We start from the raw sequence: 19,081 nt of genomic DNA, 5'->3' as shown, positions 1-19,081 counted from the left end.
GTGGAGTCATCAGTTGTGGATTAATCAGTGAAGACATGGGTGAGTGTATAATAATGTACAAAGAGCAAGTGTGGAATAGAAGATAGAAGGGTTATGTGTGATATCCTGGGAAATGATAGCTTTCAAAGGGAAGAACAGAGAGAGAAACCCACAGAGGAGAGTGATAAGAGTGTCCAGAAAAGTGAAAATCCTCAGAGTACACGTGATAGCATTTTAGAGTTCAATGATGTCAGTTCTGTGTGAAATGACTATTGCAAAATTGCATTTCCATTGCATCTGTTCTTTGTCTATAGTGTGTTAAATGGTGCATTTTGTATTTTCATTAGGAAAGGAAGAGAAAAAAAGAAAGAAAAGAAGCTTCATTTAAATTGACAGTGCATAATTGACATACATGTTTTGCCTTGCCCATAAATGTACAGCTTCGTTTTGATAGAAACACTGGTGAAATCCTCAAAGTGCCAGACAATTATCCTTTTTATACTATGGGCGGTGGGGGTAAAGACAAGGAGAGACACAGTCTATTATAGTTCTCTATTATACTACTGCTTTAATACCAGCAGTCATTCATAATTAGGGATGATAATAATTCTAAAGATTTATGTAAATGTATCCATTCAAACACCCATTGCCTTTGAGTCCATTATGACCCACTGCAACCCTATCCAAAAAAGAAAACAAAAACAAAAACAAACAAAAAAAAAACCTCACTGCCATTGGTCTATACTGACTCATAGTGACCCCTCCTTGGGTTTCTGAGCCAGTTTCTCTATGAAAGTAGATTGCCATTCTTCCTTCTGAGGTGTGGCTGGTGGGTTTGAACCACCAGCTTTCTGGTTAGCAGTCAAATATTTTAAGCACTACACCACTAGAGCTCCTATAGCAACTCCTATGGAACATAATAAAACTGCTCCATAGCATTTCCAGGACTATAATTATAGAAACAGACTGCCATATTTCTTTCATGGAGTAGCTGGTGGGTTTAAACCACAGACCTTTTAGTTAGCAGCAGAATGCTTAACACTCCACTACTGGGGCTCCTTTATGCTAATGTATACCTTACCAAGATGTAGCCCAATAGTTTAAGTGTGAGAATTAAGGTGAAACAAAAAATGTGTTGGTTAACAGAAATTTCTTTCAGATAAGTTTATTATTTATGCAGTCGAACTTTCTGATGAGGGCACCTTGACTAGCATGAAGCAACTCTTGTTTCTGGAAAGTAATTCATGATCATACAGTTGTTTGAGTTGATTTCTTTTTCATTTTCATATGTATATACTATAACGACTATAAATAGTCTATTATCCAGTCTGTTAACTACACTGCTCATAGACTGAAAGAACCCTCTTGCAAATAACACTATCATCCCTGATGAACTTAGTTAAGCTTTGTAAACCTAAAACAGAATTATTGTTTTACCCAGTTTTAACCTAAAACCAAAACCAAAGGAAACACACTGCCATCAAGTTGATTCTGACTTATAGTGACCCTCATTGGGTTTCCCAGGCAGTTAATCTTTACGGAAGTAAGTAAATTGCCCAGTCTTCCTTCCTCGGATTGGCTGGTGGGTTTGAAGTTCTAACCTTCTGGTTAGCAGTCGAATGCCTTATGCACTATGCCACCAGAGTGTTTTAAAAGATAAGTAGTAATCATAGGCACATTCATAATTAAATCCGGTATTTTAAAGAAAGAAAAATAGTGGGAGTATATTAAAGTATTCTATGAAGGAAGATCAGACAATCTATATCCGTAGTGATACCACCTCGGAAACCCAAGGAGGGGTTCCTATGTGTCTGATCCGGCTCAACGGCAGTGAGTTTGGTTTTGGTTTGGTTTATACTCATAGAGATATATTTGTAGTACCAAACTTATTAGAGTGCTGTACTTAATTATTGTTAATTCTAAACTATGATTGGTAACAGATATATGCAATATTTCAAACCACCTCCAAAGAGTCTTTACTAAGCAGTTTTTAAAGGTAGATCTTCTGCTCTTGTATTCCTTTCTGTTTTCCACTCAGTTTCTGTGTTAACTATAGGACAGGTCGTGTTTACTTTTTATTAGGTAAATGAAGGTATGGGGATTTTTTAATATAAATCTTTATATCAAATATCACTCAGAATTCTATAGACATTATGACTTTGTTTAGGAATGTATTCATTTTACTTAGAATTATATTTAAATCCATTAAAAATTATGTTTTACACAACCTTTCTTTGTTCTTTTAGGCATATATTTGATCAAAGGTCAAATGATATATAGATATATAGATGATATATACATATATAGTGGGGGAAATAATGGAATGGTTATGTTCTATGTCTTAAAATCTGATTATTTTTGGTTTGCTTTATTTTAGATTTTATTGGGACTTAATAATGCTTATAATGATGGTTGGAAATCTGGTCATCATACCAGTTGGAATCACATTCTTCACAGAGCAAACAACAACACCATGGATTATTTTCAATGTGGCATCAGATACTGTTTTCCTGTTGGACCTGATCATGAATTTTAGGACTGGGACTGTCAATGAAGACAGTTCTGAAATCATCCTGGACCCTAAAGTGATTAAGATGAATTATTTAAAAAGCTGGTTTGTGGTTGACTTCATCTCATCAATCCCAGTGGATTATATCTTTCTCATAGTAGAAAAAGGAATGGATTCAGAAGTTTACAAGACAGCGAGGGCACTGCGTATTGTGAGGTTTACAAAAATCCTGAGTCTCTTGCGTTTATTACGACTTTCAAGGTTAATTAGATACATACATCAGTGGGAAGAGGTAAGACACATCTTTTACTTTTTTTAAAGCCAGTAAATAATGAGATTTTTAAGTATGATTGTTTCAAAATAAACAACTACACTGTGTGTAATGAGTTTTAAGAAATTCAAGAGAATATTTTCTTTTATTAATCATTTTGGTGAATAAGAGATATTTTAGAATCTTCTAATGATAGTCAAATAGTGGATTTAAATCAGCTGAAAAAATTAATTATTGTAAAATAATTATTTCATGTCAATTTAATCTTTGTTTTTACACTAAATCCATTTTAATCAACAAATTTTACCTTAATCTATGCACTTCCCAAATTGGGAGACCATTTTACTATAATATAAATACATCAAGTATAATCTGTCACAGCCAAATTTAGGGTTTGGTTGCCAATCCAGTTTGTATCATTAGCTCTATGAGATAATGTGATGTATGTTTTTCCCAATATTGAAAATTTAGAGAATTTTTTTTATTAGTTGTGATTTGAGTGAAAGTTTACAGAACAAATTTACTTTCTATATAGCAGTTCATCCACATTTTGTTTCATGACGTTGATTGCAATCCCCATGATGTAACAGCACTCTTCTCACTTCCTCCCTGTGGTTACCTTGCCCTGTGTCCTTCTTTCCTATGCCTTCCTGCCATTTGAGCTATATCCTTGCAAATATTGCCTTTCTGATCTCCCATGATTGGTTATTCTAAGGAGAGTACCTACCTGTGTATATATTCACTTTATATGCCTGTCTTTTGTTTGGCTGAAAGCCACAGGAGTGAGTTCAGTTCTAGGCCTGAAAGTTGACTAGGGTCCATAATCTTGGTGGCTTTACTAGTCTCTGTCAGACCAGGAACCCTTGTCTTCTTTATTATTTTTTGTTTTGTTCCACATTTTCCTTCTACTTTGTTCAGGATCTCCTGTACTGATGCCTTTCTGAGTGGTTCAGAGTGGTTGAACGTTTGGGGAATTTAAGTTTGAATAATACACATTGTGTTTTGGGAGGAGGTATTGCAAGTTGTGTATATAAAATCTTTGATTTATATATAATATTTTTGCTCATTATTGCACTTTGCCAAAATTATAAATTATTGTTTCTTGTTATTAAATTTTCTAATGCTGAAAAGCTTGACACTCAAGGTGGAAACTATTACACAGAAAACCACAGTAATTTGGGTTTTGGCTCAGTTTTGCTTAGTAGGTCATCTATTATTCTTAGGCAGTGAATGGAGCCTAAAAAGGTCACCTAACTGGAGTTTCCAAAGATCTCAGTAAAATATGCTATCAGTTAAATGTACCAAGTTAAGGAGCTGATGTGCTTAATTCCCCAGTCTGCACATGACCCTTTTGACTTTCCTTTCTTTCTTAGTCTATGTTATTATATTATTTATAAGCTGAATTTTACTGTCTACATAAAAATGAAGACTAAAAAAGTTTCCAGAGTACCTAACTAACAAAAGCCATACACTGGCCATGGAATGATTGTTGCTTTACTCTCTGGAGAAATTCTTCTATTTTTTTGGCATTTTAAAGTGAATTATACTTTTGGATTTAAGTTTAAACAAGTCATAAAATGGAATCTCTGTGAACATTAGCTCTTTGCTTTTGGGAGGCTGTAGCAGTGTTTTGTGTGTACTTGTCAGTGACATTTTGTTTCACAGGATTTTAGGAAATGACATGCAATAATAAAACACTGCATAATACACTGCTGAAAAGGCATAAAAATGGATCATTCTTAAAATATGGATATGGAATATATTTAAAATCAAATGCAGTACACTTGAGAAATTAGAGTCATTTTTTAACTAGTCTCCATACAGCACATTACATCTAAAATATATATTAAAAAAACTTATTGTCTCAAAGCTTTATTTTACCAATTTGAGATTAATACCAAAGCAAGAATGATTATTGATAATGAAAAGAAATATTTATGGAAGGCTTATTATATGTCAAGTAGTTTATTAATATTTTGCATGGATTATCTTGTTGAATTATCATAACAACATAGTTATATAGACACAATTATCATTAACCAACGTTTTACAGAGAACAATGATGCCAGAGCCAGTGCTCTGAACCATAAAACCATATAGCCTCTCACTGTGATATATACTTTCAAAATTAGAAATATCTTCATGTTCTACTGTTTTATATGTTTATCAGAGTTGAAATTGTATAAACATTAGTCCATGCAATATAACAGAATCAAATATTAGCCTGTTAAAACATAGTCACAGAAAATATTTTCATGAATAGCCTAGGAGAAGAAAAGTCACTGCTACAAATAATTAAAAATACATTAGGCAATGTGACTATTTCCCATGTCTTGTATTTTTAACCCAGTTACCTTAGAGAGTGGCAGCAGGATGAACAGATGGTAACCTATCAGATAAAATGACAGGCCAAGCGGTCATGGAAGGAGGACACTGCTTAAAACCAATGTCCTCTGTTTCCTGGCAGTGGTCAGAGGCATCTAGATCTGTGTAACGTGATGGTGTTTTAAAGATACCATGAAGTAATTCATGATATAATTCACTGTCATTGATATTATAAGATGCAATTTAATATGCACTTCCAGATATTTGGTAACCAAACACATTCTGGCCAGAGTTTTGAGTGGGCAAAATGTTTCTTATAAATAAATGACCTGGCTAGTAAATGAATCATAAACTCATTTAGGTGAAAAAATATTTCCTTGATTATATGATACCCCTATAAAATATTGTAGAAATAATGGATATTTAATTTCTATTAGTAATACTCTTAAATAGGCAAGAATTAGAGTAATAACTAATCCAAAATTTAGTACAAATTCATTGTTTTGAAGCCACCTACATAATTCAAATCATAATCACAAAGAAACATGAATGGTTCCGAACTGGCACATCTCTACCTGATTTTTATAAATGCCACCAGGATGTGTTTACAAGTAGAAATACAACAAATAATCAGAAGAAGTAACTTAGCAAGCATTTGGAATAAGACTGCAGGGAAGATGTGAGTTCACCCACATGTCTTTGAGTTCTGAGCGTTTTAGTACCAAGCTGGCTAATGCTAAATTCAGCAAATTTGGGGAAGTAATGTGTGAAGTCTGGAAACTGCCACAGTTCTAAATGAATCATTCCCTAGGAAAGTGCTTCTTTCTATAGAAAACTGTGCTTTAATCTTCAATGATACATATATATATACATACATACATACATACATACATATATAAACATATATGTGTGTGTATATATGCATATATACATATATATGTATATAAATAAATATATGTATGTAAATATATATATATATATTTATATATATGTGTATGCGTGCGTGTGTGTGTGTGTGTGTGTATTAGTTCAAGTAAAAAACAGGTAGCCCCAAAGCTAGAAAAATTAGAGAAATATTGTGAGTGAAACACAGAATGACAAATTTGGCACTTATGTTGTTATTATTACTAAAGTTGTATGTAATGAATATAGCTGATTTGGAAATTTATGGTATTAAGTCAGGAGTGAAGGTGTTTTCATGAGCAAAGGTCAGATCAATGATTTTAGAATGTAGGAATAGTACTTTCTGATAGTGAAGGGCAAAACTGAGGAGATTATATAGATAATTCAGGCCTGAAAGTGACTTTTCCTGTTATCTCCAGATTACTGAGGTGAATATTTCCCACTCTCATATTGGTTTTTTAAAATCATTCTCTTATTCAGCATTGTCATTGTTTTTCAAGTAAAGACAGTCTTCCAAACCAGACTGGTGTTTGTAACCTTTCACAAGGGAGTCAATTCTTTATAATCCTCCTAAAAGAGACATACAGTGAGGAAATCCCCGGAAATCAAATGGGTTATTATTACCAATTTAAGACAATCACAAGCAACTGAAAGGATAAAGAGAAGATTAAAAGCTTAATCTGTAGGAGATTATTCCATTTGCAAAGGTAGAGTTCTAGGAAACTAACGGTACAGCTGCTGATGCCAATTATTGTATCACAGTAAGGTGGCTCTTGATGAATCTTTTAGCGATTAAACAAATAGTAATTGAAAGAAGAAATACTACTCTGTAAAGATTATTATCTATTTTTAGGATTCAAATAGAATCCTACAAATGTGGGTACAAAGGTCGTATCATAAGTATGGCTTTGGAATGCAGAGGCATAATTTTTACTTCCTTCATTTTGTCTCTCAGCACCCTCCCTTTCTGACATATGACAATTAAATTAACACATTATGAATCAGAAAAGAGGACATATGGTTGATCTCCTTATATACGTTGCTATTTCAGATGAATAATGCATCTAGAGCATGGCAATGGTCTTCTAGCAATTGGTACTAGATTTTTATATTTATTTTTTGTTTGGAGAGAGATTTATATACAAATTATGTTTATCAGCAGAGCACTAATAAGTATATTTATCTCACAGAAATCTAACACAGACTGCAGTTTCTCCCTTTGGTAAATTTTTCATTTTAACAAGTTTATATAATAAACCAACTCTTGCTATAAATTATCTATCTATAACATGTAATACATATTCTAAGACTTGTTATAAGCAGATGCTGGTGTTTCCCTTGCTCTGTACTAGAAGTTAGAGAGACTGCCTATTGCTTATCACATCGGATCTGTGTTTCTTTGGTATGCCTTCAAGGCTCTCCAGCAAATTCTTCTCCCGTCTCACCATTGTCACTTTGTATTTACACCCAATAACTCAGATTTCTGTTTGTTCCTTAGTTTTATTATATTTATTGCACATATTATTTCTTTTTCATTTCTGTAATTTTGAGTGTGTCAGACCTCAGAATTAGAAAACTTACCTTTCTATCAGTCCCTTAAAAATCAAACACATACTTATCTCCAGAAAGTGGTTTATACTGTTGGACTCTTCTGTTACAGTCAATACCTTTACATTTTAAACTTTTACTGACCCTGAGTGCATTTGTTCATGTCAATAATTTGGTCACTAATGCTTCATTACATGTATTTTCTTTTTCTCTTATTGGATATAAATGTCCACAGGGAAGAGCCAGTATCAACTTTTGCCCTTGATTCTCCTTGCAGAGTAGTACAGAATTGTATATGATCAGGTCATACCTATCCAAGTACATGGCAATCTTCCATGTTCTAAATCCATAACATACTTACAAGAAAATGTGTATTTTTCACTCAAAGCATTTTACTGAGTAGTCTTTATGTGCAGATGGTGCATATGAGAATACAAAACCGATCCCCATTTTATACCAAAAGCAGACATGTAAGCAAATATTCACAGATGGTGTGGTAAGAGGTGGCATAAAGGAGGGAGAGAACAGTGCAGCTTTTTCACAAGAGGAGGGTTATAACTCTGTTTTGAAGCAAGAGTCCGGATTACCAAACTGAACAAAATGGACCAGGCAAAAGAGTGCATTCCAGTAAGACATGGAGGTATGAAGCAGTCTAGCAGAATAGCTCTGTATCTGTGGTGAATGGAGCACAGTTGTGAAAGGAGTGAATTTGGATGAGTAGATGGGAATTTTTGCTTATGATAGACTCACTAAATATAGCTTTATTGAGGCATTTTAGGGAGGGAATTTATGTTTTACAGTGTTGAAGAGCAAAAAGATTGGAGAGCACCGAGGAGAGAGCTAATAATAACTATTAGGAGAGATGTTTATCCCTTACTTGCTTGTATATACAACTAGTGGCAAGCAGGATACTTTTTTCAGATATCTGAAAGGAGGTTTATCTTTGCTAATACTCTTGACCTTAAAAGGTTTGTATCAGTTTATAGGGAACTCTGGTGGCATAGTGCCTAAGGCATTTGACTGCTAACCAGAAGGCCGGTGGTTCAAACCCACAGCCACTCCTCAGAAGGAAGGTTGGGCAATCTACTTCCGTAGTGATACTGCCTTGGAAACCCAAAGAGGGGTTGTTGTGAGTAGGATCTGACTCCACAGCAGTGGGTTTAGTTTTATTTATTTATTTTTAATCAGTTTACATAGTATGATAAGGCTTTTGTAATGTTTTGCAATTAAATATCAATTTTATTGGTGATATTTTAATATTTCTGGTGGTGTAAAATGGGTCTTAAACTAAGAATTGTTATATGTGGTGTTTATTCCAACTCTGTCTTTTATTTTCTAGTTAATCTACAGAAAAAGAGTTAAAGTGGATTATTTATACGTATATACTTAATAGAATAGTCATAAAGCTCAAATGAAATAAGGCATATGGAATTTATTTGAAGTATATTTAGCTATATGCTTATAATATTTATAAATATGATTCATGATGATATCATTCTCAGATTAGTATGCTGATGGATATCAACACATTTGTATGTTGCCTAATATTTTCTGCAGGCAAATATTAATTCTGCTAAAGACCACTAGGTGTCCTCTATTGGTTATGTTACTTTAGGATTCTGTATTCTAAAATGCCAATGCTGTCTTTTATTCATTTAAACTTTCTCAGAACTACCTAATTGTTTGACTGCTTTTCTACATAAAATATAATATTGTGGATCTTCATATATGTATAAGTTGTTACTCTTTTCTTATACTTCCTTCTCAGGTTAAACTAAGAGGTTTTTAAATAATTAATTTTATTCTTAGAGTATTATTTTAACTATCATATATGCATTTGTGAAGGTGATACTATGACAGTTACCCTGAAGTTCAAAGATACAATGTGGCAAGACTGTTTGAGTAAGAGAGATGCTGTTAACACAAGACAACTAAGAAGAAATGACCTATGTGTGTGTGCATGTGTGTGTGTGAGTGTGTGCATTAGTGGTAAAAGTTATAATTTGGGACATGCTCTGTGGCCAGTGCATTGCACTAGGTCACTATAAACCTGAAGCTTTAAATATTGCAAGATAAGATTCAATTTGAAATATGGCTCCATACATGAAAATGAAAACATTAGACTTTCTTAATGCCTTGTCTTTGTCCCAATCCATGTCCTTTACTTGCATGTTTTTATAAACTTTTACAGCTATGTATCGATAATAACTACACTTATAGACAAAGCTTCAAGCTTAGGCTCCCCATCCTCAACTATACATGACTGTGTGACTTCTCCACAAAGATCTCTCATGGACTCCTCAAGCTCATTATGTCCATTTTCCCTGCAGGTTCCTCCTGCTCTCATGTTTCCTGATGCTCAGATCAGAAATCTGAGAGACACGTTGTCTCCTCTTCTTGCATTCTCCAGAACTAACAATAACCAAGCCCCTTTGATTCTACTTCTTGAACATGGTCTGAAGCCTATAAGTCCTTCACCCTATCCTCTCTATCACTATCATCGCCCAAGCCAATGTCAGTTCCTCACAATATGGACACATTTCTGGAATAAATTCATAAGTAATTTTTAAAATTCAACCTTGCTTTTCTCCTCATCAGCAGTGATATTTCTGAAGAGTAAATATTACCATGCCACCTACTGCCTAACATAGTTCTATGACTTGTCATTATCATTGGAATAAAATCTAAAATTCAAGTCCCTTTGAAATCTGATCTGTGCCAAACTCTCCCACCTCAGCCTCTGAAACTCTGTTCATTGTTCTGTAAGCATGCTGAACTTCCTTCTGTTTTTCAATTACTCTGTTCATAGGCCCTTACACAGGTGGTTCATATTTCTTAGAACATTTTTTCTTTCACCAACTGAACTTTACCCATCACATTTTAATTTCAGCATCACTTTCTCAGGGTGGAATTGACTAATTTCTTAAAGTCAGTTCTGTCTGTAATATGTTTGCATAGTCTCATGTGCTTTTGCTATGTAACACTCATTGTTTTTGTAGTTTTTCTTAAACCATGCCTTTCCAATATATTAAATTTCAGAAGGGCCAGACCATACCTTTCCTGTCCTATCATAGTGTTTTGAAAATGTTGTTGTTGTTAGGTGCCATCAGTTTGGCTCTGACCCGTAGCGACTCTATGTACAACACAACGGAACACTGCCCGGCCCTGTGCCACCATCACAATCTTTGCTATACCTAAGCCCATCGTTGCAGCCACTGGGTCAATCTATCTCATTGAGTGTCTTCCCCTTTTTCGCTGAACCTCCACTTTACTGATCATGATATCTTTCTCCAGGGAATGGTCCATTCTGACAACATGACCAAAGTTGGTGAGACCCAAGTCTGGGCATTCTCACTTCCAAGGAATATTCCAGCTGTACTTCTTCCAGGACAGATTTGTTCATTCTTCTGGCAGTCCATGCTACTTTCATTATTCTTCTCATCACCACAACTGAAAAGCATCAACTCTAATTCTTCAGTCTTCCTTATTCATTGTCCAGCTTTCACATGCATCTGAGGCAATTGAAAATACCATGGCTTGAAAAAGTTGCACCTTAGTCTTCAGAGAGATATCTTTGCTGTTCAGCACTTTAAAGAGGTCTTTTGCAGCAGATTAGCCCAGTGAAATATGTTTTCTGATTTCTTGACTGCTGCTTCCATTAGTGTTAATTGTGGATCCAAGTAATATGAAATATTTGACAACTTCAATCTTCTCCATTTATCGTGATGTTGCTTATTGGTCCACTTGTGAGGATTTCCATCTTGTTTATGTTGAGATGTAATCCATACTGCAGACTGTAGTCCTTTAATCTTCATCAGTAAGTGCTTCAAGTCACCCTGACTTTCAGCAAGCAAGGTTGTGTCATCTAGTAAGACACAAAGGTTCTTACTGAATGAATTAAATTATACCCTCCAGGGACTTTTAATTCAGCAGGAAAAACAACAACAAAAGCAAAAATGACTTTGCTGTCATCCCTGAGTCCACCCTGATTCATGATAACCTCATATGTGTAACAGCAGAACTATGCTCCACAGCATTTCCAGTGGCTGATTTTTCAGAAGTAGCTCCCCAGATTCTTCTCCACGGTACCTCTGGATGAACTCCAACTTCCAGCCTTTCAGTTAGCATCGGAATGTGTTAGCCTGTTAGCCTTTTGCACCAGCCAGGACTCCTCAGTAAGAAAAGCAAATATGCAGTCCAATAGAATTTAAGTTAGCAACAATTACAATGTAGACAGCAAAGCAAATATGGAAATACTGTATTATGAGTGTATGGGAGCTCTGGTGGCATAGTGCCTAAGGCACTTGACTGGTAACCAAAAGGCTGGCGGTTCAAACCCACCAGCCACTCCTCGGAAAGAAGGTTGGGCAATCTACTTGGAAAACCTTGGAAACCCTTAGAGGGATTGCTATGAGTTGGGTTCGACTCAATGGCATTGAGTTTGTTTTTTTTTTTTGTTTAATGGAGGATGGAAGAGAAGTTCTAGGGAAAGCATCCTAAATATGGCAACTTTTACAATTAAAATTGAATGTATATGTCTTTCTAAGTGGATAACCTTGGGAAATTTTGGAAGAGAATTTAGAAATCATGGACAAAATCAATAAAGTTCTTCTTTGTCAGTATAAGTATAATGATAATTTTGTGTCCGATCTGATAGAATTGTTTAAAGGCTCAAAGGAGATGTTATTATGACTGTATTTTGTACATTTTATAAATTATGAAGTACATAGGAATGTAAATTACCATTATTACAAAAGTTTCTACTAGTTTAAAATGCAAAAATCTTGAAAGAAAGTTCAGCTCTTGGCACTTTATTGTGCTCATTGCCATTTTAAATATTGCTTTATGCATTTCTTGTGCTCAGAATCCACCAAGTAGAGAATTAAAGTAGCAAATGGATCAGCCTAATTTAGAACAAAATGTTTTCTGCCTTATATTTTTCTGAGCTTCCAGATAAGTGCTTCATTTTTTATTTCATTGTGGGTGTAGGTATATATCTCATATGTTATGGCTGCGGGGATTTTAGAGTCATCTATGTGCTGTTAAAGGAGTGATGGTGGCACAGTTAGTGAGGCTGCTAACCAAAAGTCAGTGGAACAAACCCACCAGCTGTTCCCTGGGAGGAAGATGAGGCAATCTACTTCCATAAAAAATTACAACTTTGGAAACCCTATTGGGGTTGCTGAGTGGGAATCAAGTAGATGGCAGTAGACTTGGTTTTGGTCCGATGTGCTATTAGAGTGAAAATTGAGAATATCATTGGTTCATGAATATTTGAAATATAGCTTGTTATTTGATTCTGGTTTAAACAGAAGTCTGGTTCAACTTACAGGGTATTTCATAACAAACATATGTTACTTTAATGATCTGAGCAATTATCTCAATCCAACAAGTCACTTAATTGGTCTGTACACCATGAACCTGTCTAAAAACAAGAAAGAAGTAATAACACATGACATGTATCAGAAGATGATAAAGTGCCCCTCAAGAAAATTTTGATTTTACAAATAACATGATAATATTGTTACAAAATAAGCAATACTATTTTCTTCCAATGAGATGTGGTTAAATTCATCTCCGAGGGAGCTATTGGATATACTTACCTAATTATACAGGGAAAAAGTACACTCTTTTGTTGTCAATTTTTAACAAATCAGTCCTTCAGTTTAATCTGATATAGTGTGAAAATTGTTTTGTTATTTTAAAATATTTTAGAAAACAAAGTTATATTTCTATTTTGGCAAAAGTAATAGTTGATTCAGATTTAATTGGACAAAGCATGTTGTTGTTATTTGCCATCGAGTCGGCCCCGATTCCTAGCAACACCTCCTTGGGTTTCCGAGGCAGTTATCACTACAGAAGTAGGATTGCCCAACCTTCCTTCCAAGGAGTGGCTGGTGGGTTTGAACCGCCAGCCTCCTGGTTAGCAGTCAAGTGCCTTAGGCACTATGCTACCAGAGCACCTTCGGACAAAGCATAGTAATTAAATATGTTAGAAATCATCACAGAAAGTCTTTTTATAATCCATTGTAACTGTGTTATGAAATCTCAAGAATAAATAAAGTTAGAACCCTTCCAACACACTGGATGATGGCTATGGAAGACCTACTTTGACTTCTCTTTCTGTCTTGCTGATGTATGCACTTTAGATTTTGTATTATAGGAGTCTTGTCTTAGTGTGAAAAGGAAATACATTTAGTTGGTTATATAATTCTGGTGGCTATTTTGAGTTGTCTGCCATTTAGGCCTTTTTTTTGTTTTTTTTTCTGGAGAGCCAAAATCTTTTTCTTATTACATCTTAAAGTGAAAGTAGACAATGAGTAAGGATTCTGGATACTTGTCATAGGGCTCCAAATGCTTTGAATCATATGTGAAGTCAGAGAATGGAACTGATTATGTGAAAATCTTATCCAAATTAGAAGTGGTAGAATCAGAAGGAGTTTCCAATAAAGATTGTTCGTGGGTGGGAATATTCACAGCAGTGTAATTTTCTCAATATGCTACTTTTGTTTTTCTGCTTCTGTTGTTATTGTTGTGGGAAAGTGAGTTGTGTGAACATAGAAATAAAGGGAATTGAGACCACTGAAATGAAAGTCAGGGGTATTTGGAGCAAGTCATTTATAGTCACTTTTCTCATCTTTAAACTGTGGGTAGTGGGTATTACTTGGCTTGTGTGGTTGCCTAAATAATCATAAGGGAAAATACATAAGAAAATGCTTTGTGAAACCTAAAGAACATATTAATACAAGAAATAATCAGCCAGTCAAATGATTTCACTCATTTTTTCATAAAATCTCTGAAAAATAAAATTCCTTTCTTCCTCAAACATATTCTAGATAATACTTAAGACTGAAAAGTAGGATTTTGATTGAGGTAGCATGTGCTTTGCAATTTACACTACAGAAGCCATACCCACCTAATAGCACTTAATACAGATATGTGACACGTGATGTCCACAATGCCTTATGAGAAATAGGACATTATGTGATTTGGCCATTGTGCAAATACTGTATGAAAACCTTATGGGAGCTCACTTCCTGTTGTCATCACTGCTGCACTGCTGCTACTGCTGCTGATGCAGATGCTGGCCAAGGCTGGAGTAATGGGCAGCATTGCTGGTGGCTGAGAAGGTGGTGACTGGAGCTGGCTAGGGCCACACCATGGCACCCCCCCCCCCAGCTCTTCCCCCACCACCACTAGATAAAGCTCAAGAGCCCATACCAAGTCCTCTGCCTCACCTGCCTGTATAATGCCTGTGGCCCAGTGGTGCAAGAGTCTGGGTGTGGGGACTTGAAAACCATTGTTGTTGTTATGTGCCATCAAAACCATTTTTTTTTTTTTTTTTAATCTTACGGAACCACGGAAGTACACATAGTTGGATCTTTGTCCAAATGGACATTAAGTGATGCATATTGAAATAATAAAGAGCTCTGGTGGTGTAGTGCTTAAGGCATTTGACTGCTAACCAAAAGGTTGGTGGTTCAAACCCACCAGCCACTCTGTGGAAGGAAGACTGGGCAATCTACTTCCTTAAATATTTATTGCCTGGGAAACCCAATGGGGGTCTCTATGAGTCTGAATTGACTGGATGTCAATGAGTTTTTTTTTTTTTTTTTTAACTGTAGTAATACTTGAGGATTCAAGTAACTTTTGAGGATGATGGAGCTTAGATTTGCAAGCAGTTTGCCACTCTGTATATACATACATCTCCATGAGGGGAAGGATAAATATCCAGAATGTTGTTGGGTGTTGATGAGTTGGTTTTGATTCATAACGCCCCTCTCTACAACAGAACAAAATTCTACTTGGTCTTGCACAATCCTCACTATGTTTGCTATGTTTGAGGCCAGTATTGCAGCCACTGTGTCAATCCATCTTGTTGAGGGTCTTCCTCTTTTTTGTGGATGTTCCACTTTACTAAGCATAATGTCTTCTCCAGGGACTAGTTCCTCCTGATAACATATCCAAAGTATGTGAGATAAGATCTCAGCATTCTCTCTTCCAGTGAGCACTTTTTCTGGAAGACAAAGACTGTACTGTGTTCAATATTCTTTGCTTACACAGTAGTTCAAATGAATCAGTTCTTCTTTGGTCTTAACTTTTTCATTGTCCAGTTTTCACTTGCATATGAGGTGATTGCTTGGATCAGGTACACCTTAGCTACAAAGTAGCATGTTTGCTTTTTAACAGTTTAAAGAGCTTTTTGCAGATTTGCCCAATGCAATACACTGCTTGATTTCTTGATTGCTGCTTCTATGGGCATTGATTGTAGATCCAAGTTAAGATGATCTTTGACAGCCTCAATCTTTTCTCCATTTTTCATGATGTTGCTTACTGGCCCATTTGTGAGGACAAAAAATATCCAGTTATGTGAACAAAAAAATGTCTAGAATAACTTCTTTGAGTTGACTAGCAATACCCACAAACATTTGAGTTCATAGGCTTCAGTGACATTGTACAACTAAAAGATGCTTCCTCATGTTGATCTAATCTGAAATTAATAGAAATGATGTCTAAGCTTTACACAATCTTTAGTTCATTGACGATTACCCTATCCCCTAGCCCCCATTATATGTTTCTTATAAAAAGTAAAACAATTTTTTAATGAAAACAATCATAAAAAGTCAATAACATTTTTTTCAGAAAGTGTTATTGAACTTCTGGCTTTGTAGTTAGGCTTAGATAAAAATTGCCTTTATAATTAGAACATGTATGGTTTCTAAGGAGCTCTGGTAGCACACTGCCTAAGGCATCTGACTGCTACCAGAAGGTTGGTGGTTCAAACTCCCCAGCCACTCTGTGGAAGCAGGACTGGGAAATCTACTTCTGTAAAGATTTACTGCCTCAGAAACCCGATAGGGGTTGCTATGAGTCGGAGTCTACTCTATGGCAGTGGGTTTTATGGTTTCTAAAACCAGTCACTCTCCTGTCTTGCAAGGCTAAATTATGAGTAATGGAGGCTAGATTTTCTGACTGGTGTTATGGTCTCAGTTATTTCTTGTAATGTCTGTCTTATTGTCTAAGATGTAACTATTGGGCAATGACTCATTTATATTCAAGGTTTTCTCAGCTTTAAGAGGATTCTATTAAACTTCAAATATACTTTAAGCCATTACCAAGTAACATGTTAGGAGGGTATTGGTTGCCTGGTAGCTGAGAGTAATTACACAAAACAGAAGAAAACAAAATGAGTATGCATTTTTGTAAGAAAGAGGGTATACCAGGATGTGGGAAGTTTCTTTCAGCTGGAGAAAAGACAAGAGGGCACCAGCATACAATAAAAATTTTTATTTCACCATTTTATTAAGTGTTTCTCTGCTGCCAAATTACCAGTATTTGCCAAATGTCAAAGATGGGTGTTTTAATGTCTCTGTTATTGTTGGGAATTTTACCAATTAAATAATTCATCCTCCTCATTGAGTTGAATCATTATTTCATATGTTCCAAAATTCTCCAATGTCTTGAAATTGGAAAGTGACTCTATGCCTTCAGATGAAAAACTTTTCAGTTAACACATGTTGTAGCAAAATGCTACTTTTTGGAAATAATTCTGTTTAATAGCACATTTTTACATGTATGACTTTATACATCCAGCTAAGTATTGTATATATATTCCATGCTGTTATTTTTGTTATTATGTGCAGTCGAGTTGGACCTGACTTGTAACGATCACTCCTTGGGTTTCCGAGTTGGTATCACTATGGAAGTAGATTGCCCAACCTTCCTTCTGAAGAGTGGCTGGTGGATTTGAACTGTCAGCCTTCTGGTTAGCAGTCAAATGCCTTAAGCACTATGCTACCAGAACTCCCATATTACATGCTAGCTATGCTAAATACAAATAAACAATTAGGTATGCAAATTCTTTCCTGACTCCTCATATGCAAATTTCTTATCTTTATGTTTTTGTATATAGTATGAGTTGGAGGCTGACTTGAGGGCAGCTAACAGAATTTAATCAATTATTTCATATATATTAATTGGTCATCTATTGGGTGTCAAGCACTATGGTATGCTATGGGAATACAAGCATGCATGATTGGCAACTACTGCTCACAGGGAATTTATTATTTACTGGAGGAGTTCAAAAAAGAAATCAACAATTATTACAGGTATGAATATGATTTTCAATTTGTGGGACCTCGTTGACCAAAATATTTCAACACTGATTCTAAAGCTACATCTCATTGCCTTATGATGAGTCCCACAGTTCATAAAGTCCACTAAAGGAGTATGAGTGGAGAGTGGTGGTATTTGGGCTAGATAATTATCATCCCTTGATTAGTTAGTTGAGATAAAAAGGGCTGTTAAATACCATGTTTTACTAGGGTTTGAGATTTGCTGAGTTTTATAAGTAGGAAAGACATTTTACTCAAAATGGTATTATTGTCTTGAAATTGCAAATGACTTCCTTATACTAGGATACAAAACATTTTCATTTGCATTCAAATCATACAAATTTATGAAAATTTTTTAAGTGTTGAAGTTTTTTGGAAGAAAATGCTGTATGTATTAGTTTTATAGGCAGTCTTAGAAACTCTGTAGTTTGTCCAATGATTTAACTAAAATGATCCTAGTCTCTCTCACTCTTTATCTCTCTCCCTATATTATGAATGTTCTTACACAAGATTTCTAACCAGAAAATACGTTATCACAACGCACAAATGAACAATTTAAAATGTCTAACAGATATGTAGAAACATATATGCATTCAGACCTATGTGACCAAAAGCATCAGTTATTCTGTATATAGGAAAACACCAGCCCCATCAACAATGCTTCATTGTCCCCAATAACACACTATTAATGTCCCTTGTGCCTCCCACCTTCAGTTCTGCATGGGACCATGTATAACATCTCTTGCTATTTATTGCTGCAGCTGCCACTAAAATAATCCATGTATTTGATAGATTCTACCCATAAAAACAATGCATTTGCTCACAAATGCTGTTTTCAAATATCATTTCAAAGACAGGACAGGTCGTTGCTGTGATTTTTATTGTTCATGTTGATACTGTCATTGAGAGATGTAGTGGGCAGTATCACAGGTTAAGTAATAATACTGGTCCAAAGAGGTGAGAACACAGAGGTTTCTGGCAATAATTCTAGTTCTCGGGAAATCAACTCTTCCCCTACATCCTGAGAAAGTCAATACTATGAATTCCATTCATCACCTTTAGTTTTATGGAGGCAGCATTTTCCTCTGTTCTCCATCTGTTAGATTTCATGCCAGAAGACTTGAACAGTGTCATCAACATATCTATTAGTCTTTATTTTACAACTATGGGAAAAACAAAGATATCCATTATCAGATCACATGCTCACGCATACACATACACACCATTGAGCTTTTAGTGTAGGGCCAAGGAAGTTCAATATCAGGGTCTCAGGGTTCTATATATTCCATGGTTCCTTAAACTGGGGTATGGAATATTTGGGTGAAAGCCAGTGTAATCTATTCCTTAATTGAAGAACCACTGTTTTTATCTATTCACTAATTGTAAAACAATTTCCTTTTTGCCTTCATGTATATATATATATATATATAT

General features: G+C 35.3%; 1 protein-coding gene across 1 annotated transcript in view; it reads left to right on the top strand.

Moving 5' to 3' along the window:
- The window catches only part of HCN1 (hyperpolarization activated cyclic nucleotide gated potassium channel 1), a 670,899-nt gene that overhangs the window by 78,330 nt on the left and 573,488 nt on the right, over positions 1-19,081 (top strand). Inside the window, exon 2 of the mRNA XM_007950552.2 lies at positions 2,357-2,780. Within this exon, the coding sequence (XP_007948743.1) occupies positions 2,357-2,780 (424 nt within the window). The remainder of the gene's footprint in view (positions 1-2,356; positions 2,781-19,081) is intronic.

The sequence above is a fragment of the Orycteropus afer genome, unplaced genomic scaffold, assembly GCF_000298275.1.
Source record: "Orycteropus afer afer isolate SDZICR_OR568_19922 unplaced genomic scaffold, OryAfe1.0 scaffold00277, whole genome shotgun sequence".
Classification (NCBI taxonomy): domain Eukaryota; kingdom Metazoa; phylum Chordata; class Mammalia; order Tubulidentata; family Orycteropodidae; genus Orycteropus; species Orycteropus afer.
Note: the sequence above shows the minus strand (reverse complement) of the source record. Positions and strands in the feature narration are given on the sequence as shown.